The sequence below is a fragment of the Colias philodice genome, chromosome 12, assembly GCF_061535455.1.
Source record: "Colias philodice isolate Cphi_HAF_F1 chromosome 12, ilColPhil1 Martin Lab GWU primary, whole genome shotgun sequence".
In the NCBI taxonomy this organism is placed as follows: Eukaryota; Metazoa; Arthropoda; class Insecta; order Lepidoptera; family Pieridae; genus Colias; species Colias philodice.
Genome location: NC_143097.1, coordinates 11,251,046 through 11,274,550, shown reverse-complemented (window position 1 = coordinate 11,274,550; position 23,505 = coordinate 11,251,046). Strand labels below are relative to the sequence as shown.

Below are 23,505 nucleotides of genomic sequence, written 5' to 3'. Positions count from 1 at the left end.
TTCTAACATTTGTTCTTCGACTTTTGATAATTTGTTAGATTTTATTTTCATACAAAAATAAATATTCATTTAATTCTCCGTTTGAATATTATAAACTACGCACATCCCAAAAATTACGTAAACAAGAAGCGAACTAGAGGCGGAAGGGGGCGTTGCGTCGTCCTTTCGATAATGAATAAAAATCATTTAAAACATTGTTTAAAAATAATTTATTGCGTTGTGCCAATAGTCGTAGAACAAATGTTGTTTAAATACTTATGATGATTGATGTTAGCTATCTTGTCCTGCGAGGTTGCTGGTGTTTTACTAGTAACCTATATAATTTGTAATTTTTGGGGTACATTGTTGCTCGCGTCCGTAGGCTTTGACTCTAGATTCCCTACACGTGTACCCTGGGTAGTGCCAAATGAGCAACCAACTGGTGGGAGACTTCGGTCGTGGCTCGCAACCACCCACCGGATAGAGACGTGCCGCCAAACGGTTTCGTGTTCCGGCATGAATTCCGGTGTAGCCATCTCGGGGGTTGGGTCTGGTTAGTTGTTTAGTGAGTTACGGTTCTATGAAGCGGCGTTATTGGTGTGCCGGGTGCCTAGCTTTGGAGGGTAGCGGGATCCGTAGCACGGTTGACCGCTGGCCGACCGTTAGTTGTAGGGGGCCCAAGTAATAGGAGAGCCACCTGTGAAAGGCTGCCCCGCCGCTTTCGAAAAATCCCAGTTTTGCTCCATCGTGCCGGTTGGCGACCGGACGGGAGGACCCGATGGCGATAACTGGGGGGGTACGGGCGTCCCCGCAGTCTCCAAGCTAGCCCCCCATCAGCACACCTTTAATGTTTGCTTCGACTAACCTACTCACTAAACCTCGATCAACTTCCAATTTCCCTGTCTATTCACTCCACATTTTAAAAAGAAATGAAAAGTTCAAAAAGGAAAAGAAAGTTTCTACAGCGGTTGCACTTCCTCCCCTTTTAAGTGCACCATACTAACATTCGTGGTTTGCACTCAAATCTCGACCCTGTCCACCACCACCTGGAGACAGAAAAGCCGCATTTACTTTTTCTTACCGAAACCCAGATTAAACCACCTTCTGACACGGCATACCTTGATTATCCAGGGTATGTCCTGGAACATAATTTTCATCCAAAAGCCGGTGTCTGTGCTTATATATCCGACAAGATCTGCTATAAACGTCTTCGTCATTTCGACAATCCTGATTTCTCCGTTCTTTGGCTTCTTGCCGACATCGGTGTTGATAAGATAGTATATGCCATTGTTTATCGCTCCCATACTTCAGACCAGGGCATCACCAAATTCTTCCAATATCTCAGTGTAGCCGCTGACTCCGTTCAAAAGAAATTTCCATCTGCTCAACTTGTTCTTTTAGGTGATTTTAATGCCTGTCATCAAGACTGGCTGTTTCCCTTTAAGAAAACCGACCATGCTGGCAGAGATGCCTACAATCTGGCTTTATCCCTTAATCTCACACAACTCGTCAAAGAGGCAACTCGGATTCCTGACGTTGAGGGTCATACGGCTAATTGTTTGGATCTCTTGCTAACCACAGATCCTGGTAGGTATTCGACCAGTGTTTCATCACCCTTAGGTACCTCAGACCACTGCCTTGTTAAAGCTGTTTCTGTATATTCCCCACCGGAACCTAGCACTGTGCAAACTAGGCGTATTTGGCGTTACTCTCAAGCCGATTGGGATGAGATGCGCCATTTTTTCTCATCTTACCCTTGGCGGAGAGTATGTTTTTCTTCAAACGACCCGTCGATCTGTGCTAGTGCTATTGAAGATGTTGTCCGGCAGGCTATGGAATACTTCATTCCATTTAAAGACGTATCCACCGGTGGTAGAGAACGGCCATGGTATAATACCGAATGTAGACGAGCTGAACAACGGAAACACGAAGCATATCGAATCTGGGCCGATGCTAGAGCACGTAAAGACCCTGACATCACAAGCAAAAAGAGAGAATTCAACAAAGCTGCTAAATCCTTCAAAAGAACGCTTAAAAGATCTCGCGTTGATCGGATCAGGCAAATTGGGGACAAGCTTATTTCTTACCCTTCTGGGTCCAAAGCTTTTTGGTCCCTTGCAAAAGCAGTTGAAGCTAATTTCTGTAAGGCGTCTCTACCACCATTGCAGAAACCTGACGGTGCACTTGCTCATACTGCAAAGGAAAAAGCGGATCTCTTTGCAAATCTCTTCGCTAATAATTCCCGTCTGGACCCTAGTAATAAGCTACCACCTTCTCTACCTCACTGCGGTCAAAATATGCCTGAATTTCGCATCACTCAGAGAGAAGTTCTTAAAGCTCTCCAAAGTCTAGACGTGAATAAAGCAAGTGGACCTGACGGTATCCCTGCTGTGGTACTAAAAAGTTGTGCTCCTGAACTTTCACCGATATTAACACGGCTGTATCGTCTCTCATATGACACTGGTAAAGTTCCCAAGACCTGGAAAATAGCCAATGTCCAGCCAATACCCAAAAAAGGAAGCCGCAGCGACCCAGGTAACTACCGGCCTATCTCAATCACCTCCATTATCTGTAAAGTTATGGAGCGTATCTTAAACAACCGGCTTCTGAGGTATCTAGAAGGTAACGATCTCCTCAGCGATCATCAATACGGATTTCGACGTAAAAGGTCTACTGGGGACCTTCTGGTTCACCTCACTCATATGTTCGGTTCTGCTATCGAGAAGCTCGGGGAGGCAGTAGCCGTATCCCTCGACATTTCAAAGGCATTTGACAGAGTCTGGCATAGTGGTCTTATCAACAAACTTCCAGCATATGGGATCTGCCCTAGCCTGTGCAACTGGATCTCTGATTTCTTGTGTGAACGTTCACTTCGAGTGGTGATCGATGGTTGTGCGTCCGATCTACTACCCATTAACGCCGGAGTTCCTCAAGGATCAGTACTATCTGCTACTTTATTTCTGCTTCATATAGATGATTTGTTAGGTCCAAATATTTACAGTTATGCCGATGACAGCACAGTTATTGACAGTTACGCATCCGAGGCGCAGACGGTCAATGTTTTGGCGGCCCAAAGAAAGGCTTTAGTTGAGCGATTGAACACTACTTTAAAATCGGTTTCCGAATGGGGCGATGCCAACTTAGTCAGGTTTAACTCCTCGAAAACGCAGGCTTGCCTTTTTACAGCTAAACGTACCGACTTCAGTTTAACACCTACTTTCCAGGATGTGTCCTTAGAGTTGTCCAATGAACTGGAGCTTTTAGGCCTAACGCTCTCCTCCAACCTCAACTTCAAGACCTTCATTGAGTCCAAGGTGCAGGTTGCCGCTAAGAAGCTTGGAATACTCTCCAAAGTGGCAGAATTCTTCACACCGGAACAGCTCCTAAACCTTTATAAAGCTCAAGTTCGGTCAGGTGTGGAGTACTGTTCCCACCTTTGGGCTGGTGCAGCAAAATACCAACTTAGCGCCTTGGACTCAATTGAAAAACGAGCGATTAGGCTAATCGGGAATGAAGCCCTTACCACCTCGAAACTGTATAGCTTAGAACATCGTCGAAAAGTGGCTAGTTTGGCAGTGTTCTACAGGATTTACCACGGTGAATGTGCTGAAGAACTGCACAACCTGATACCCGCTTCTCCCTTTTATCTCCGGGGGACTCGACGCCGTGCTGGTCTCCACCCCTATGTCATCGACATTCCACCCATACGCACTAAGCGTTACGCTTCATCCTTTCTCGTGCGTACCAGCAAGGAATGGAACAATCTTCCGGCGTCCGTGTTTCCCGATAATTATAATCTGGACTTGTTCAAAAAAAAAGTGAATAGGCACTTATTAGGTCAGCATGCTCCATCCTAGACCTCGCTTGTCGCTTTCCATCAGGCGAAGCGATGGTCAAATGCCAGCCTAATCTCAAATTAAAAAAAAAAAAAAAAAAAAAAAAAAAAAAACCCTGTATAATTTTAATTACTTATTATTTTTTCGCTATTCGAGTGTTTGAGCGAAACAGTATTTATCTTAATATGAGGCTACCTATCTTACTACCTATATACTTATAAATTAATGGTCACGTTTGTATGCTAAGAACTATGTTCAGGGTGAACCAAACCAATTTGAATAAAATTTTGTTTATATCTCAATTTCAATAAAAATTGGGATTATCCCGGTCAGGGTAGCCGTTATTTACATAATGATAATAAGAAATATTGTTAATATAATATCTTAAATAAATTCAATAATATCAAGAGACAAAATAAAACAGCATATAGGTACTTAATTAAGAAAAATTTAATAAAATCCCTCATCATCAGAATGGTTATGTTCCCACTCAGGCTGGTTAGCGAGTAACAACGTGGGGGGTGCTTCGCCCCCGCGCACCCGAAGCGCGTACACCGCTGACTCCACTTTGAACACATTGCTCCGTGTTACAGACAACTTACGAGCTAATTCTTTGCCGGATCCAAATAAACCTGAAATGGTAATTAATTGTATTAAAGAAAAGTTTGTTTTACGCAGTAAGTAAAATAAAAATTATACAATAAAATAGAGCTAAGATAATACATATACAGATTTTATTGTTTATCTGCTGCTGTTCCAATACTACTGGACTGATTTAAATTACTCTACCATTGACCTTGATCAATTTACCAAGTTACTTTTGGATATTATAAAATTTACACAAAAAAGGAAACATAATATAGTGGTAGGTTAAATATTGACGAAAAATGTCTCAAGATTAATAGATTTCTATTCTATTATTAAATCTTACCAATATATCCAGTATAAAGATCTCTCACAGCCTGACACGAGTCAAAGCACTCCTCACTATCTCCACTAGAAATGCTGTTGATGGCCTTCCTCATCAACTCCCCGGTTAGATCAGCCAAACCCAACATATAATCTAATTGAGGCAACATTGTCGTCACACTTCTATCATCAACTTCATACACCAATTCTTTTTGTACTTCTGGCCATGTGGTAAGTAACTTTTTCTCCATAAAAGAACAAAATGTACGTGCTTCAATAAACTCCTGAAATCCAGCGGTAATTGCGCGGGAATGTAAGTACGCGGGACTGTTTTCGAGCTCTAAACCAATGCTTTTGAATGGCCCCTGGATAAGTTTTTGGATACGCTCATTTGCTTCATTTATCGCTTTCTCAGTTGACTCTTTTCTAGAATAAAAGTGTAGATTTGTTATTTATTTATGATGAAAGATTAAGACAGTATGTAATTTGGTTAAAGCTTAAGAATTCGGGCCCAAATTCGTATTGTAGGTTTTAGTTTATTAAATAAATTACTTACGTGATAGACGAATGTAAGAGAAATATAATTCTTTTGCTTTCAATTGTGATATCCCGAGAGAGTTTTACTAATCTTTCATGTCTGTCCTGACGATCGTTCAGCTTTTGAGCGGCCGACTTAAACATTTGTAAAACGGGACTATCATCGGGTAATGAAGTCGCTGTCTCTCTAGCCACAGAAGACAGAGTATGTTGATTTTTATTTCTGTTGCCGCGGAATCTTCCTGTAAAGTTATTGCATTTATGTGATCAATTATTAGGTATTGAACTTGGTTTGGCAAATACAAAAAAAAGTATTTTAAACATACCTCCACGTCCTGACATTTTAACTTATTTGTTTCTGATATGAATAATGAAATAATAAATATTATATTTTACTTATAAGTTCTGCATGCGCTATATATGTAAATTGTTTTGACTTTTCATTGATCATTGAAAATGAAAACATAGAAATTAAAATTGTCTGATGTCTCGGGCTACTTGACAGTTGGCGCGTTGTTTATATTATAGAGTCTGTGATTCTATGGTTCCTACTGATATCTATGGATATTATCAAGATTCTGCTTCTGAGATCTTTAAAATGAAATCGCAAACAGTTAACAATTATTTTATTTAATGATCATCATTATCTTCGATCGATCATCGATTATTAGGCACAAAATAAAGATAATAGATATTGCACGCCTCATAAGCGAAGCGTTGAGGTGGGTACTACTGTCACTTCGCGCAAAACATCTGATTTTTCAAACTTAAAATGTCTTTATGTATCATACATTGCACTTGTAAGATAATACATACACACACATATTAAGAAAAAACACTATTTTTAACGTTCATGATATTTTTGATGTCATTTTTGTTATTTAAACTAGTTAAAAAACAGTTTAAAAAAGTTCTGTCTTGGACGTCCGTGTGTCTGTATGTGCGGATCCTTTTTCTTGTTAACACGATAGCGACCGAAATACTTTACTAATCGAGTCTTTTTTTTTCTCTTACGCTTGAGTATGCTCAGGAATAGAACCCTTTCATTTTTCAGGGTCTGATTCGATGTGGTTTAATTGTTATTAAATAAACAAAAATAATAATTAATAAATATTTATTAAAAAAAAATTATGAGGCGTGCACTTTTGGATTTTCCAAATTATTTTAATCTACTATCACTATAGTTTATGGTCTTCGTCTGTTGCTTATGCCTATTGGCTATGTGTGTTTACGACGTACGATCAATCGTCAGTAAAACGTCAAGTCAAATTTGACTTTGGTTTTGAGCTTATTATTTTAAAGCCGCTTAGGTATTGGGTTTTGTTGTTATATATATGATTGAAACTACAGTTTGTTATTATTTTTTCGCAATTTGCTAATATAATACATATGTTTTTACAGCAGTTCGCGTTGACTGACCAGAGTCCGCGAATAAACAATCCCCCACACCCACTTTTTATCTGATTGTCTAGAGGTAGGTAACTAAAGTATGTAAATAAATTATTATTTCATTATTTTATACTACCAATTAGATAAAAATAGTGTTAATAAAAATAGTGTGTAAAATTATTTAATTTCTTTTTAGTTTCTACGAAATGGCTCAAACATTAACTTTCGGTGACTCATGCGCTCCGGTGACTTGTCACGCATGGAATAAAGAGAGAAATCGTGAGTATTCAAGCATACAGCATAATGTCTGTTTTTCCATATTATGTTCTTGCTCATAATTAATTTCTTATTTTCCAGAAATTGCATTCTCACCTAATAACAATGAAGTGCATATTTATCAAAAAGAAGGTAACGATTGGAAGCAAACTGATAATCTTGTGGAGCATGATATGAGAGTCATGGGTATAGATTGGGCACCGAATACCAACAGAATTGTGACCTGTTCAGTAGACCGTAATGCTTATGTGTGGACCCAGAATGAGGAGGGAAAGTGGACAACAACTCTCGTCTTGTTGCGTATTAACCGCGCCGCTACTTGCGTAAAATGGTCCCCAATGGAAAACAAGTTTGCAGTGGGATCTGGTGCTCGTCTGATTTCAATTTGTTACTTTGAAAAGGAAAATAACTGGTGGGTGTCCAAGCATATCAAGAAGCCTATTAGATCTACTGTAACTACTCTAGATTGGCACCCTAATAACATTTTACTGGTTGCTGGGTCTACTGACTTTAAAGTACGGGTATTTTCTGCTTATATAAAGGATATTGAAGATCAACCTGGCCCAAATGTTTGGGGTTCTAAATTACCATTGGGACAACTGTTAGCAGAATTCCCTTCAACTGGAAGTGGTTGGGTCCACTCCGTTTCCTTTTCTGCAGATGGAAATAAAGTTGCTTGGGTCGGACATGATAGCTCAATTAATATTGCTGACGCTACACAAGGCAAAGCAGTGATTAAACTTAAGACTGAATATTTGCCATTTTTGGGTTGCATTTGGATTTCAGACAACTCTTTAGTAGTTGCTGGGCACAGTTGCATTCCATTACTGTACTGCCATGACGGAGATCAAATCAAATTTGTTGCCAAACTAGATAATACTCAACGCAAGGAGTCCGGTGGACTGTCTGCTATGAAGAAGTTCCAGTCGCTCGACCGTAACGCCAGAATTGAAACAAATGATACATTCCTTGATTCTATTCACCAGAATGCGATAACCTGCATGAATTTATACAAAGGTACTAAAGCAAATGCTAAAAAATTCAGTACATCTGGCTTAGATGGTCAGCTAGTCATTTGGGATATGGAATCCCTTGAACGGTCCATTGAGGGTCTGAAGATTGCTTAATCAAAGACATGCATTTAATTATTATTTTATTATATAATAATGAATAATATAATCAGTTGCTTGTGAGTTCTGAAATCACTCAAACTGAAAACGGAAAGCTGTGAATAAATTATCACAATCACAGTTTGATCAGTCTAGCCGAAACAATAAGAAGCAATGAAATGAGTGAGTCCAGTCCTCCGACTGTAAAAACATTCAAATATACAGAAATAAACTATAATTTATAGATACAACAGCTATCATTGTTTTATTACTATACAATTTAAATTTTAACTTCGATAATTTATATAAATAAGACATTACGACTACTACACACTATGTATAATAGATCACTTTAATACTACTGAAGTACTGATTGCTGTCATTACAATAAAATTTATTAAATTAACGAATCTATTTATTATTGATCGCGCAACCTTTCCGGTACAAACGTGCTTTGACATAAAGATTGCACCACTAATTTAGACGTTAACAAAGTCATACTTTAACCTAAGAAACTATAAGGCCATTTGTAATTAAACGTAAAGCGTGTTATTGCGTGTTAGATACGATGTTGAAGACGGGACCGATTCGAATGAAGACTCTTCGGAGCACGGACCGGAGTTCGGGCTTCAGGTCGAAGCAGGTGATCTCACACAGGAGCGGGTAATAACTTGATACATGCGCCGCAAACTGAAAACAAATTAAAATATCATTAGCTGTTTATTAGGTTTTTATAGAGATAAGTCTCTAAACTGATTGTTTTGGATTTGCGCAGTACCTAGGACCTACTTAAACATAAAATTAGTATTGGTTTTATAGTTCATACTTGTGGACTGTAGTAGTCTGTAGAGACTGTAGAATGTAGATATTGGTTGTATTAAAAAAATAAATAATCTCTACATTTTAAGTATAGTCATAAAAATATTTTATATTGGTCCCCAGTGTCCTTTTTCCATTATATTGATCCCTCAATAGGTCGCCGTCGACCCCTAGGGATCGTCAACTGACATAGAATACTGTAAAATTAGGTCATTGGGTTTGTAAGTTAACCTATGCTTAACAATTAGGTACTTCGACGTTTATCAATAAAAATCTTAATAAACTTAGGTGCTTGTACTAAATACCAACAGGCATGGATAATGGATATTATTGACAGAACATTATTATTAATTTAAACGTCAATTAACTACCTAGTTATTTCGCCAAAAAGAAATTATTTTTTTCCCCCGATCGAAGCTGCAGATTAAAGCTATATATACTTGCCAGTTCGATGCAATATAGAATCCATACTAATATTATAAATGCGAAAGTAACTCTGTCTGTCTGTCTGTTACTCAATCACGCCTAAACTACTGAACCAATTTTCATGAAATTTGGTATGGAGATATTTTGATACCCGAGAAAGGACATAGGCTACTTTTTATCCCGGGAAAATGACGTAATCCCGGAAATCCCACGGGAACGGGAACTATGCGGGTTTTTCGTGTGCGTTACCCAGGCAAAATGTTTTGCTTTAGAGAGATGAGACTTAAACAAATAATTAGTGTATCATGAGGAGCAATTTGTTTACTAATAGCAAAATTTGTTTGAATTGTAGTTTTTAAGTTATTTAAGAAAAACAAATTTTGCTGGAGTAACGTTTGAAACGTTACCCAGGCAAAATCGTCTTTCAAAAATTAGTTTCAGCACGGAACCAAATACATGAATAGATAGCTTTTGTTGAGTAGTAAATGTTTATAAATAGCAAAATTTGTGTGTGGTATAGTTCTTTAGTTATTTAAGATTTTGCTGCGGTAACGTTTTGGGATTTCCCAGATCTCGAAAACGGCTCAACGCAGAAGTTTGAAAAAAATACCAATAAAAGACCTTAATTTGTTTAAATTTGTTTAATCATTAGTTTTTGATTTGGTTGACGTAAACCAATGTTATTAAATGGTTTCAAAAATCAGAAGAAGCGGGTTTACATGTAAACCAATACACTTATAACCAAATAAACAGCTGTAAAAAATACCCGTGGTTCGACGCTTGTTTACAGCAGACATTTTAGATTTCATACTTTACACGTTAAGAAGATAAAAACAAATTTGATTTATTTTAGACTGGTCGTACTTTAGCGATCGAATACGCAGTTCCCATAACATTAAGAAACATGGCATACTTTAAACAAATTAAAATGATTCATGAAAATTCTTTCCTGTTAATTTCAGCCTTGAATTACGGCTCTAATGAAAGTTATCTCAAAAACAAGAATATGTCAGCAATTCTCTAATAAGCCGACCAAATTGAAAAGGTCACGTAAAAGCGACTGCACCGTACGTACGGGTAATCTTCGCAAATTAGCAGCTTGGTAACCGATGTTTTGTACAGTTAAGCAGAAAAACGTTATTCGTGAAGCCGATTTTTTAATATTTTTTAAGTGCAGTACCATATTACACAATTTTTACTAGTTAATAAAAGTGTAATATCATAGTGTATAATTTATAGTGTGATTTAAAACAATACAAACATATATACATGTAGCTATATTTTTAGTACTTAATTTGTTGTTTCTGTTAAACCAAATGTTTTATTTTGATACCACAACGCAAAGCCACGCTAAAAACGTTTTAACGTTCTTGATGCTAGTCAGAGCAGCGCGCATCGCTGTGTGCAATGCAACGCAACAGCTATATGCCTTGTCTTACTTACTCTTTAGCTGTGAGTAGTTGAGTACGCTCTATCTATGGGTACGCTAGCTCCGACCGAACCAATGAAACAATCAGTCGTGAACCAAGTGTTTTGGAGAGAAGTGCTTGTGGTTTATGTGTGTGTGTACGACGACGTCTTTGAACGATGTGAGTATTAAATGTTTTTATTTTACAGTACAGTTGTGTTTCAGTATGAAGTAAAAATAATTAAAAATCATTAAAAAATAAACGATTTATTTTCAAAATTAAAATAAATTAAAATATTCAAGTTAGACCATAGGAAACGTTATATTCCAATTAGACCTTTTACCCTTACCCTTTTCTATTAAGTATTACACTTAATAATACGAGATAATCGGAAAAAATAAATATTTTTTCAAGCAAGTCGTAAACAAGTAAACAAATGGCGGCCATTTTGTGTCGATCACTATAATATTGTTATTGTTTTTGAAGTGAATCTTTATTCTTTTCATATCCAATGGGCATAATAATCATTAAGATAATATTTGCTCGATTATTGTGCAGGAACCATTGAGTTAATAAACTTATTTATACCAGAATAACAAAAAATATTTTCAACACGCTTTGTTTACATGTTTGAACCGTGCCGCTAGAGAAAAAATACAGAAATTACGTAATATTTTCACTTACCGACTTGAATCTTTACATACATCCTCATTAATGGTATTATATTTAATACACACAAACAGTTTTGACATGGTTTACACACACAACGCCGACTCAATTCCAACTCAAGTCACACTGTGGTATTGAAATATGAGCTTTATGTCGTGTTACTTAGAGTGGATATTTCAACATTAAGTTAAAAGAAGGTTACGACGCTTTGACAATGATTGGTTCACGGGTTATCCACCTGTGGCAGTCACATGTAATGTTAAAATATTCACTCTAAGTAACACGTAACAAAACTCAAAAATGTTGATGCTAAGGCAAAGCAATACATATAATTTGTATGAGACTGATTTTTTAAATAAAAATAATGAATCTTAACCATTTTATTATTTTAACTAACCTGACCAGAAAACTTTTGTATTCAACTGTACTAACAAAACATCTATATTATCCTGTTCATTTCAGATGGTTGCGCTTATGTATGGTGCGGTCGCTTTTATGTGACCTTTTCAATTTGGTCGGCTCATTAGAGAATTGCTGACATAATCTTGTTTTTGAGATAACTTTCATTAGAGCCGTAATTCAAAGCTGCAATTAACAGGAAGGAATTTTCAGGAATCATTTTAATTTGTTTAAAGTATGCCATGTTTCTTAATGTTATGGGAACTGCGTATTTGATCGCTAAAGTACGACCAGTCTAAAATAAATCAAATTTGTTTTTATCTTCTTAATGTGTAAAGTATGAAATCTAATATTTCTGATGTAAACAAGCGTCGAACCACGGGTATTTTTTACAGCTGTTTATTTGGTTATAAGTGTATTGGTTTACTTGCAAACCCGTTTCTTCTGATTTTTGAAACCATTTAATTACATTGGTTTACGTCAACCAAATCAAAAACTAATGATTAAACAAATTTAAACAAATTGAGGTCTTTTATTGGTATTTTTTTCAAACTTCTGCGTTGAGCCGTTTTCGAGATCTGGGAAATCCCAAAACGTTACCGCAGCAAAATCTTAAATAACTAAAGAACTATACCACACACAAATTTTGCTATTTATAAACATTTACTACGCAACAAAAGCTATCTATTCATGTATTTGGTTCCGTGCTGAAACTAATTTTTGAAAGACGATTTTGCCTGGGTAACGTTTCAAACGTTACTCCAGCAAAATTTGTTTTTCTTAAATAACTTAAAAACTACAATTCAAACAAATTTTGCTATTAGTAAACAAATTGCTCCTCATGATACACTAATTATTTGTTTAAGTCTCATCTCTCTAAAGCAAAACATTTTGCCTGGGTAACGCACACGGTTTTTCTTTGACTGCGCGGGCGAAGCCGCGGGCGGAAACCTAGTGAGTAATAAATACATATACAGTTAATTAATTATTGAAGTAAATATACACTTGAAGCCCTTATTAGTTATTTGAAACGATTTTACCTCATGATTCACATGCTAGCAAAGTTATGGGTCAGTGCTAGACATGGAGGTCGCAAGTTCAAACAAAATACCTAGTAGCTAGCGTGTCGAAATATTACGCTATTCTTCTTCGTAATAACTATTTTATTATTAACTTTGTTGGTTTTCAAGTCTTCAATGTGTGCTAGGTACATAAAAGAGCATTTATTTATAATTCAAGATCGATATAATTATTATAGTACGACTTATAGATTAAGAGTCCTTATCGATTTTAGAGTGATTTTTACTTGTTTCTGTAATTCTTTAGACGCTCGTTTAACAAAACTAAATTAGTAACAATGTGTGATGATATCTTAAATTAAAGATTCATTCAATATCTAAAATACGTTCAAGACAATTTATTGATATTCATTGTCCAGTTTGTTTAATAGCCAATAACCTAAGGCGTGTTTCAATTTTTTCCATGCGGGACGTTCGTGTCTTTGTATTTTACACGGAATTTAATAGAAGAAGTTTTCTTATAAAATATACTACAGTAAAGACACTGAGACATCCTAAAATATGTTCGAGGCAATTTATGTACTTTTATTGAAAAATTCAAAGAACATCTAAGTTAAAATAGCCTTACTTTGATGAAATTTTATGCGTATATGGCGTCGAATTTCTAGTTCTTACAACAGAGTTAAAAAAAAATAAAAAATACACACTAAATGATAGGTTAATGCTTAAAAATTTGCAATAAAAAAAATACATATTATATGTTTTATGAAAGAAATGGAATAATTTAAAGTTCTCTAGAATTTTCGATTATATACGGGAGCGCAAACGTTGTTACGGCAGATCTATATAATCGAATATTCTAGAGAATTTTAAATTATACCATTACTTTCATATAACATAGTAGTTAGTTTTTTTAAAAGAGCTCCTAAAGAATTAAAGAAACAAGTCAAAATCACTCTTAAAATCGATACGGCCTCTTAAAGTTAAAACTTAAAACGTTTACGAAACAATATTATCGCGCGACGTTATTTGATATAGGTAGTATAGTTAGTGTACTGATTATATTAAGACATACTTTTACCATTTATTTTTCAATAACAAACAATTTATATACAGAATGTAGATATGTACAAGATATCGATAAGTAAAGTATTCTTTCCGGACATATTAATGATCAACGACATTAATTATTGTTGCCGTAATTAATTCGTTCATCAATTTGTTTCCTACTCGCCATGTACCAAGTAGTTAACGAATTTAAGTAATTAATTTGTTATCTATAGAATCAGACAATAGGCATGACGAAAGATTTTGAAATCCTCTTCCATAATGTGTGTATACGTTTACTATACAAGAAAAACCCTATATTTCGGTAATATACTTAAATTTAACGAAGATAAAAGCCATTTTCCGAAAAATATTTATTAACTGTGCCAAAACAGCTCGCAGGTGTCATGGCGTAGGCGTGACGTCACATTTTGGTAAATACGTAATTATTTGTACGCATTGCGAAGAAAATTAAAAAAATATTTATTTAATATGTGTTATAGAAACGAATTTCAAAGTTTATAAGTGGTGTGCAGTATTGCAGTGTGAATCCACATAAAAATAATGCTCAAAAATGTGTTAGTAATTATTTTAAGCGAGAAAATAATAAGAAATGATTGTATAAAGTTGGCGCGGAGAACCCCGAACCATGTATTCGTGAATTCGCAATTATATTTATGTTCTGAGTCGATAAATCATACTTGAAACAATAGAAAATAAAAAAAATGCGTATTCTCAACATATTCATAACAACAAAAAACATCTGATTTGAGTTGTTTACTTAAGCATGACGTCACGCGTGTTTTAGTCAAAATGGCCAACTGCAGTATTTCAATGTTTTATTTTATTGATAATCTCATTAATCTTAATGTTTTTAAGATTTCTAAGTCACTATATGTAATTTATCTATTATACATTTTCCCTTAAAAACACTAATACGATCATTTATGGATACTGTCGTCATGCCTATTGTTTATTATTTTCCACATGACTGAATAAAGCCATCACGCGACATTAGCCACGAGAACGAGATTTTTCATTGAAAATGTATAGAAGTCAAGGACGGAATTGCGAACTCTGTTAGTTGTAAAGGTTTGCTTTGCTGCTTTTATATTTTACTAGCTATCCGCCTGCGGCTTCGCCCGCTTTGTCTAAAACCTAATAAATTGTATACTAAAACCTTCCCCTTGAATCACTCTATCCTTAAAAAACCCGCATCAAAATCCGTTGCGTAGTTTTAAAGATATATATTTACGCATACATAGGGACATAAGGAAAGAAAAGGCGACTGTATTTTATACTATGTAGTGATTAGCTGATAGATTCAATTTCTTTCAAGTATTTCGTTTGTAAGCAACCCCAAATATGATAACAAAATAAATAGTACTGAAACTCTTTATAAAATTGGCATTCTATGGGTAAAGTTGGTTTCCAGTATAATCCTTGTAGGAAGTAGCTGGTATATTGTATTCTAAGTAGATCTAGGTTTCCACTCATCATTGATAAACATAATTGACATATAATTATTTAAGTAGCGTTGCGCCATTAGCACAAAGTAAAATACGATTCAATTAACACCTCTGTGTATTGAAAACTTTGAGTAGGTATCTTACTATTCAGCCAACCCGTACACATTATTTTTACCGTTATACACATTACTAGTTTGTGACCAAAAAAGTAAGAAGTCACGTGACCGATTGATTCATTACATTCATCAAATATTTATAGTCTAATCATGTAGTTATATATGCACGGGCGTCCAATCGTCCATTTTACATAACAATAGAATGTGATTGAATTGCGTCTTTCTACTCGGAAAGATATACAATTTACATACATAAATAGACACAAACAAAATATACTTGTCTCAGGATAGACATTGAGATTTCTGCAGTGATTTAGTAAACAGGAGAAAGAGAATTTGAATTATCTGTTCTATTAGGTACCGGTGGATAGATGAAAGTTTTGGCTCATGCTGCATGCAGTATGATCGAATCTATACTATGTACTAATATTATGAAGCTGAAGAATTTGTTTGAACGCGCTAATCTCAAGAACTACTGGTCCGATTTGAAATATTCTTTCAGTGTTGGATAGCCCATTTATCGAGGAAGGCTATAGGCCATAATATAATATCATCACGCTAAGACCAATAGAACCGGAGCCACGCGGGTGAAACCGCGGAGCACAGCTAGAAATGGATATAGTGACTTTCTCCCATTGTGGTATAAACAAATACATATAATATGCAAATTATACACGTAACCTCATACTTATTGGGCCATTTTAACACTTACGCGAAGTTAAATATTTCTAGATAAATACTTATTAAAACCATAATAGTAATTTTGAAAGCTAACTTCTATAGCTATTTCAGGCAGTTCGCCCAAACTGAATTACTTTATCAAAAATTGTGTTTTGATAAAGAAATGTAAACATTCTGTAGGAATCAGAACAGCATAACTCAAGTATTTATATACTTTCATATTGGTATAATAAACGATATCGTACATCTTATCATTTATCAGTAACACGGTCAACTTATACTTTTCCTAATGGTTGCATGTTACGACTGTTGTAAATTCTAATCTGCGTTGTATCCGCAAACCAATATGCTACGTGACTAGGAAAACATAATCTTATATCCGTTGCAGGATAATGCACAGTCGTTTAGCTAGCTACAATCACTACATAGCATAAAACAGTCGCTTACTGCTGTGTGTCCCTATGTATGCATAATTCGTTAAAATTACGCAACGGATTTTGATGCGTTTTTCAAGAGACTTCAAAAAAGGAGGAGGTTTTCGATTCGATTTTTTTTTGAGTGTTGCCTCAGAACTTACGGCTGACTGAATGGATTTAGATAATATTATTTTTCTTATTTGAAAGCTGTTGCCTCCCATGTGGTCCCAATTTAATAGATAGAGTGGTTATCGAGGAAGGTTTTACTATACTTATAATTTGTTAAGTTTTAGACAAATCGGATGAAGCCGTGGGCGGAAAGCTAGTTACATATTACGACTGCATGCTATGTTGTAATTAATCACAATATGTATTATGTAAGTGTTTTATTTTTGTTGTTGTCTGTGCTATTCTCTGCGGCAACCTTGACAAGGACAATATTTGTCACGAACATGGCTGAATAATTAACGTGTACACTTCTTAAATGGGAGTTTCGATTTTGTTATAGCATAACTAGAATCAATTAACTTACTGGTAATTTATTTTAGTTATTAATTAATACTGTAAATGCATAAGTACCTACAAAATGGCAAATAAGTTTTTCAATTTTAGCATCTAGGCATAAATTATAACTTGCACATTTAACATGATAAGCTTATGTGTGTTTCGAAAATAAACGGTTATAAGATTACGAAGTATGCAATGGAAAGTTATATGTGAATGACTGGAAAATGAGGAAAATAATGCGACCCTGAACAGAAATGTCTCTTGAGAATCCGTAAAAATAAAAAAGCAAAAGATGTTGCATACAAATAAACTTAAATGTATAATACATTCATAATTCGCAGACGCAACTTTATAGACGAATTGAAACTGATATTACGCAACTTGCATAACAATGCAAACATTACTTAGTGCCTAAAGATGATTTAGATTGTAAAAAATAAAAAAAGTACTTACTCTGTCATCGGGCATCTTCAATATCCGTGTCAGTATGAGAAGCAGTATGGAGGTCCACGCGTCGCGGTGGGCTTCATTATTCAATCCCGCAAAGTATTCGAGGGCTTCACAACAAATAGTTATAAGGCTTTTCTGTACAGCCGGCCAGTGACTTCGCCGAGAATCGTCGCCATACATTTTAAATAGTATTCGCATTACGCAAGCCAACGATTGCGTCTCCTGTTTCAGCATATTGGGTTTCACAGATCCCTTGAAGTTGGCTTTCCACAACACATTTCTTTGCGCATTATTAGTATTGAATGTCTTGGCGAACCGATGACTGCACATTAAACATTCGACGAGCCGCAGCAAGTGTGGTGAGCTCAGAAGCCTATACATGCCTTGTTCTTCACGCTGACATTCCTGTTCAGTACCAGGGTGACCCCCCGTTAACTCAGCAGCTGCTAGTGCTAAAGTTTCCGCATCTTCCTTTCTCGACGTTGCAGGGTAAAATACTATGTTGTCGATTGTTTGAATCAATTCCAATTGGACAACGCATTTTATCAAAAGACTGTTAAATATCCGATTTGAAGACTTAATTTCATCGCCCCCTTGAGGCTTTTTCAAAATCCCATGTCGTACGTTGGTTACCTCACCATCCTCGTTTTCTTCCGGCTTCCAGGTAAGTAAAGTAGTGGGAAGAGTACTGTTGAATATGTCCAACATAATTTGACACGTCTTGCTCCAAGTGTCTTCGTTAAACTTCGTTCCGTTCGATATGACTAGGTTTTCCAAACAATTCGTACCAGATCTAGCGAGTTGTTCATTATCTTGTTGCACGCACCAATGCAATTGCGCGTACAGCTGCTCCAGTAACAGAGAGCCAAGAATGTCAAAATATTGCGTAAAGACGTCTACTATTGCATACAACGCGTGATTGCATGTTGTAGTCATCCATTCGTTTTTCTCTAGTTGGTGTTCTGGCAACTTCATGTTGTCGAATATTCTAAATAATATATTAAATAAATCTCTCCACCAATGGGGACGGAATGAGTCACCGTGCGTTTTAATAATCTCAAAAAGCACTGTTAAACCTCGGGTGCGTACATCTAATTTACAGCGACTAACGACGCACGATAGGGAAAATAATAGAGGAAACCATCCTCTTAACCAAACTCTATCTTCTTCTGGCGCACCAGGCTCTCCTTCAAGACCAGCGTGCTCCGCGAAAAGCTGTGGTGAGGTGCCAACCGCAGTCGCACATGATCTGACTAGTCTTATTGCCTCCATCGATGTATCGGGGAATTTAGCGTTACACGCAAATTCTGATAAACACTTAACTGCATCTTGGAATGAATCTATCATAGCTGGGAATTGCTTTTCGTACAGGTCTGTTATAATTTTCCCAGTTGTCTGGAATGCTAAATCAACAATCGCTTCATCCTGATCGCTTGCAGCTAAATGAAATACTGAAAATATATTTTTCCATCCAGATTTTATATTAGGTGCTTGAGAATTAACCATTTGAGCAATGCAACGCACCACCATATCCCTGATTGTCGGGGAGCTGTTTTTCTTCATAATGTGCTCAAAAGGACGTAAAAAGTCTTTTTGGAATTTGAAATTCGCGAATTCACCTTTCTCGATAAATTTCATGGATAACTGACGCAAAGAATCAACAGCAAAGAAAGCTATGTCCTCATTGCTACTGCAGCCGACTTTATTAAAATGATCTCCAAGAACTTGCCAAATACGAGACCACTGTAGCCTAATACGTCCCATGTTGTAATACGATATTTCAACAATTTTTTGTAGAGAAAATATTCGAGGATTTGAGGGATGGCTTAATTCATCAAGGGATACTTGACAAAGGGCTTTTACGAAGTCGACAATAGCGTCACCATCTAATCTTGTCGATCCAGTGAATATTCTATCGACAGCGACTACAACGCTCTGTGAACTTGTCTCTCCAATATGTTCTTTAACACTCGGATCGAGCGCCATAAGGCTGAACTTTAAAGAATCTGGTTGAGGTTTAATTCCAGATCCTGATAAGAATTGAGGTCTCACTCCAGTACCAATCAACTGAGCCAATTCCAATTGCGAAATACACTTAACAACATCTAACCAACTAGATCCCAGGTAGTTACCATCAGTATGTGCTACAGTTATTAATGTTTTAATTGTGTCAATGTTCTTTGCTTTCATTTCTGTGATTGGCGAGTTTGCTGTGAGAAGCGTGAACCGAGCTAAAGCTTGTACGTAAGCATCTCTTTCGAGAGACATATGGAAGATGCACGCAATTCTAACTGCGCACCTTATTCCATCTAAACAAAGTGACGCTATTTCAGGGTCGTCGCAATCTTGCAATCCTACCGAAAAAGCAGCTAGGAATGGAGTCCACGCCATTTTGAACATAGGCCGTACATGTTCTACGTGTTTGGCCGTCGTAAACGGTGTTTGAACATGCGAAACGGATTCCATCAAGTTCTTTGCTGCAGTTGAAATCTGTTCCATCTCCATGTTCCATATGAATTTGCGCTTCTTTTCATTAGCAATCATATGTTTGCCGGGTTTAGATGTATTCTTCATTTTAATCTCGTGTCCAGCGATTTCGTCGTAAATTTGTGACAAGTATTCGCGGGGCAAATCGTTATTGTCACTTATTCCACTGTTCAGCTTGATGTATTGTTCCTTTGTCATTTTGTTCTTTACTTGTGGAGAATGCAAATCGGTAGTCAGCATTATAATGGAAAATGCTAATACGTAAACAGTGTCTGCGCTCATGAATAAAGTGTTCGTTGGATTACATTCACAATAGCGAGCAGCAAATTTTTCCATAAGTCTATCGATTTTTTGGGCTTCGCCGGGCAATCTGAACCCTTCCAAGAAATGACGTAAAGCTGCTACAATGTCCATGTTCCCAAAATTCATAGAGTCCACATATGCATACATAACTTCTTTGGAATGATCATCATTTTCACCTAAATATTCACCAACAAATGTCTTGTCGAGTCTTTCATCTGTGAGGAGCCATTCTGCTATTTCTTTAGTAGCTGTTCCAAGTAAGTTTTGTTCTTGCAAGAAAGCCACGCCTTTCTTAGGTTTTCTGTTAAACAAATCAATTCCAGTTTCCCACACTTCCTTCTGTTGTTTTAATACTTCAAATTGCTCAGGTGAGTCCAGAGTTTCTCTATTGCCAATATTGCTGGAACCTGTAGAGACAAGACTGACACTGGAGCCTCCATGTGATTTAATGCTGTGATGATCTATTTCTTCTTTTACAGTCCTTTCACCCAAAGTGGTTTGCATATTTGGGTTTATGTACAATTCTTTGCTCCATTCTACCATACATTTCAAAATGGATACAAGACATTCAAGTCCTCGGATTCTCATAGATTTTTCCTGATTTGGTGTAGCTCCCAGTTCTAAAGCTTGCCTGCCTTGGGCAATTTTAGAGACATCATTAACAAGTCTTTGAAACAGATTTGCTGCTGATAAATCACAGTCATAGTTAACATAAATGTCAACCACACTTTGGGCATCTCCACATATTCTTGTTAGAGCTTGAATGACCATCCACTTATGCTCAAATGTGGAGCTTGATGTCTCTAGAATATTCATGAAAATCTCTTTAAAGAAAACTTCAATTTGCTTCTTAAGATGAACCTTGAAGTTTTGTAGTAAAGCTAAGAAAATGGCAAGAGAAAGCTCAAATACTTCAGGGACAGAGCTGACTCCATTCTTTGATAGTGCAACACATAAATATTGCTTGATGGCTGTTATGAACATCTCATTATTTCTGAAAACAGGTCCAGCATTTTGGAGAATTGAAAGTAGAAGATGTAGAGAGAGAATTTTAGATCTTAGTTCATGAGATTTAGGATCTGGAGTACCTTCCGGTAGAGGTTTCATAGATAGTTTACATAGAGCTCTGAATACTAAGAATGCATCCTTTTGTAAAACATGTGTGAACTTTGCAGTAACTGAATTGTCAATTTCAGATACAACATCAACACTTTCTTGTGATGGTATCCTTGGAATGCTTGTTTCATTAGGTATCTGGCCATTGCTTTCATGCGATATACTGCTAGTATCTTGTGAATCTGATGGGTTTTCATTATTATCAGGTACATTGTCAACATTTTCCTCCGCAGACTTCTTTGAAGCAATAGAAATTGCATTGTCTATAACTGAATCTACAATCTGTCTAGCAATCAATTTTGCTTCTGAAACTTCATCAACAATTTCTTCTTTATTTGGTATTTCCTTGTTTTCTTCATTGGTATTATTACTAGACTGTTCATCGGCAACAACATTTCCATTAGGCACTTTATGGTATAACTCAGGATTGTGAATAGTGTGTTCAGTTTCCAAAGCTTGATTTTCCATTTTTGTAAAAATAACATTAAGCATTTGTGTAAGTGTAGCTCTGGCAGTAGTTTGATTAATAAGATTTTTGCTAGCCAAATATATATTATAGCATGTTCTGACTGCGAGCAGGACGGTTCCTTCATGGACCTCGACATGTTGACTTGTGATTACGGTGAGAAGCGCTTTGATAATCTGCAGTTGGACTCCTTCATCAGTTTGGGGTCCATTAAAGCAGCTGCATATTGTCTCTACTATTCTATCTATAAGGAGCTTTCTAGGTGTAGTAGAATCTGGAATATTTCCTGTTAAGTGGCCATATGCTATAAGTTTTTGAAGGCAGTCCAGAGCAGTAACCACTATCCTGGACGCTTTGCTCTGACAGGCCAGTTCAAACGGCAGGAAATACTTCTCTGCTGTGATGATATTTGAAGCATCATTTTTTGGTAAAGGCAATGTGCCTGATGTGGGACTCTCAGTTGTTTCAGTTTGACCACCATCCTTTAATTCTGCTTTAATTTCCTCTGAAACAAAAGATAATATAGTATAAAAATAAATCATATGATTAATCATTGCATATGATTGAGTCAAACAATTCCTACTCCATACGTTCTTATTCAATGTTTTACACTCTTGTAGTTTTTAAAAAAGCAAAATTGTTTCTAATGAATCAATTAATTGTTTATAATCAGATAAAATATCCACTAAGAATATTTAAGTCACAACAATTTTATTATGTAAACATAATATCTTTGTTATGAAGATTATGCTTAACCCACATAAGTATTACTTAATTACCTACTTTTAATATTGCAAAAATTTTCTGTTTATTTCAAAAATACTTTTTAATAGTTTGTTGCTATATCATTTAGCCTAATGGTGTATAATTAAGACTTATTGTGAAATTCTGATAAGATTAGAACAAGTGTATCCCCTCTTTTATATTCAAGGTCAATTTTACAGTCACTTTTGTCCACTTTAATAAAATAAGAATCATTATGATTAATTGAATTAGCGATTGCAAATGCATATTATGTACCTATTTTATGGTTTTATTAGCCGTAATGCGTCAATGTACTTACCTAGCGCAACTTCGCATGACTTCTTGAGCTGACTATGATAGGACCGTTTGATGTCCTTATCGGCCAGAATTTTTTCCAAAGCCCTGACTATAAACATTTCTTTAGTCTTTAGGTTGGTTTGCATCGTTATTGCAATAATCACTCCATTCGCTCTAGTCGGAGTCGAGTTAGACTTTAAACAGGTTTCCTATTCATTTAAAATATTTTTCAACGAGGCACTAGTTTATTGTATGAAAATTTCACAGTAACATTAAATAACACTATGAAAGTAATACGGCAACATCACAAACTTTATGCAATTAAAATTTTATGCGATTCCATTTCAGCAAACTGCTAAGTACGATCTATATTTCACTTCACTTCACACCTCATCACAAACATGTCAAATTTTTTTTGATGCGTTCGTATGTCGCTTACATGCATTGTCTATGGTACGCATAAGCTGATACTTTATGGTCATAAGAAAGTTAAATCATATAAATTGTTATTTATATGCATTTGATTCGATAGTTTATTATTTATGTGAAAAATAAATTATGAGCCAAGCAACAATAAATATTTCTTATTTAAAAGGAATATATTTTATTTTATGGCGCTCTGTGATGGCG

The 23,505-nt window shown here is 36.0% G+C and overlaps 4 protein-coding genes across 9 annotated transcripts in view; 2 read left to right on the top strand and 2 right to left on the bottom strand.

The window, feature by feature from the left end:
• Positions 1-23,505, top strand: part of LOC149484264 (uncharacterized) — a 252,038-nt gene that overhangs the window by 6,753 nt on the left and 221,780 nt on the right. The gene's annotated exons all lie outside the window — the stretch shown is intronic.
• On the bottom strand, positions 4,248-5,818 carry Trax (Translin associated factor X). The gene is made up of 4 exons (XM_089701750.1): positions 5,588-5,818; positions 5,281-5,503; positions 4,747-5,150; positions 4,248-4,447 (listed from the first exon to the last, which is right to left on the bottom strand). The coding sequence occupies exons 1-4, from the start codon at positions 5,601-5,603 to the stop codon at positions 4,266-4,268; spliced, it is 825 nt and encodes a 274-aa protein (XP_089557876.1). The 5' UTR covers positions 5,604-5,818; the 3' UTR covers positions 4,248-4,265.
• Positions 6,488-8,290, top strand: Arpc1 (Actin-related protein 2/3 complex, subunit 1A). Of its 6 annotated transcripts, none has more exons than XM_089701743.1 (4): positions 6,488-6,571; positions 6,663-6,735; positions 6,847-6,929; positions 7,008-8,290. In XM_089701743.1, exons 3-4 carry the CDS (start codon positions 6,857-6,859, stop codon positions 8,051-8,053), a joined length of 1,119 nt encoding a protein of 372 aa, XP_089557869.1. In that variant the 5' UTR covers positions 6,488-6,571; positions 6,663-6,735; positions 6,847-6,856; the 3' UTR covers positions 8,054-8,290. The 6 variants fall into 6 exon arrangements, with proteins under 6 accessions (XP_089557869.1, XP_089557872.1, XP_089557871.1 ...); XM_089701746.1 differs by having other exon boundaries at positions 6,663-6,739; XM_089701745.1 differs by having other exon boundaries at positions 6,663-6,748.
• Sec71 (ADP ribosylation factor guanine nucleotide exchange factor Sec71) lies at positions 8,067-23,275 on the bottom strand. The gene is made up of 3 exons (XM_089701742.1): positions 22,898-23,275; positions 17,466-22,339; positions 8,067-8,725 (listed from the first exon to the last, which is right to left on the bottom strand). Exons 1-3 carry the CDS (start codon positions 23,019-23,021, stop codon positions 8,585-8,587), a joined length of 5,139 nt encoding a protein of 1,712 aa, XP_089557868.1. The 5' UTR covers positions 23,022-23,275; the 3' UTR covers positions 8,067-8,584.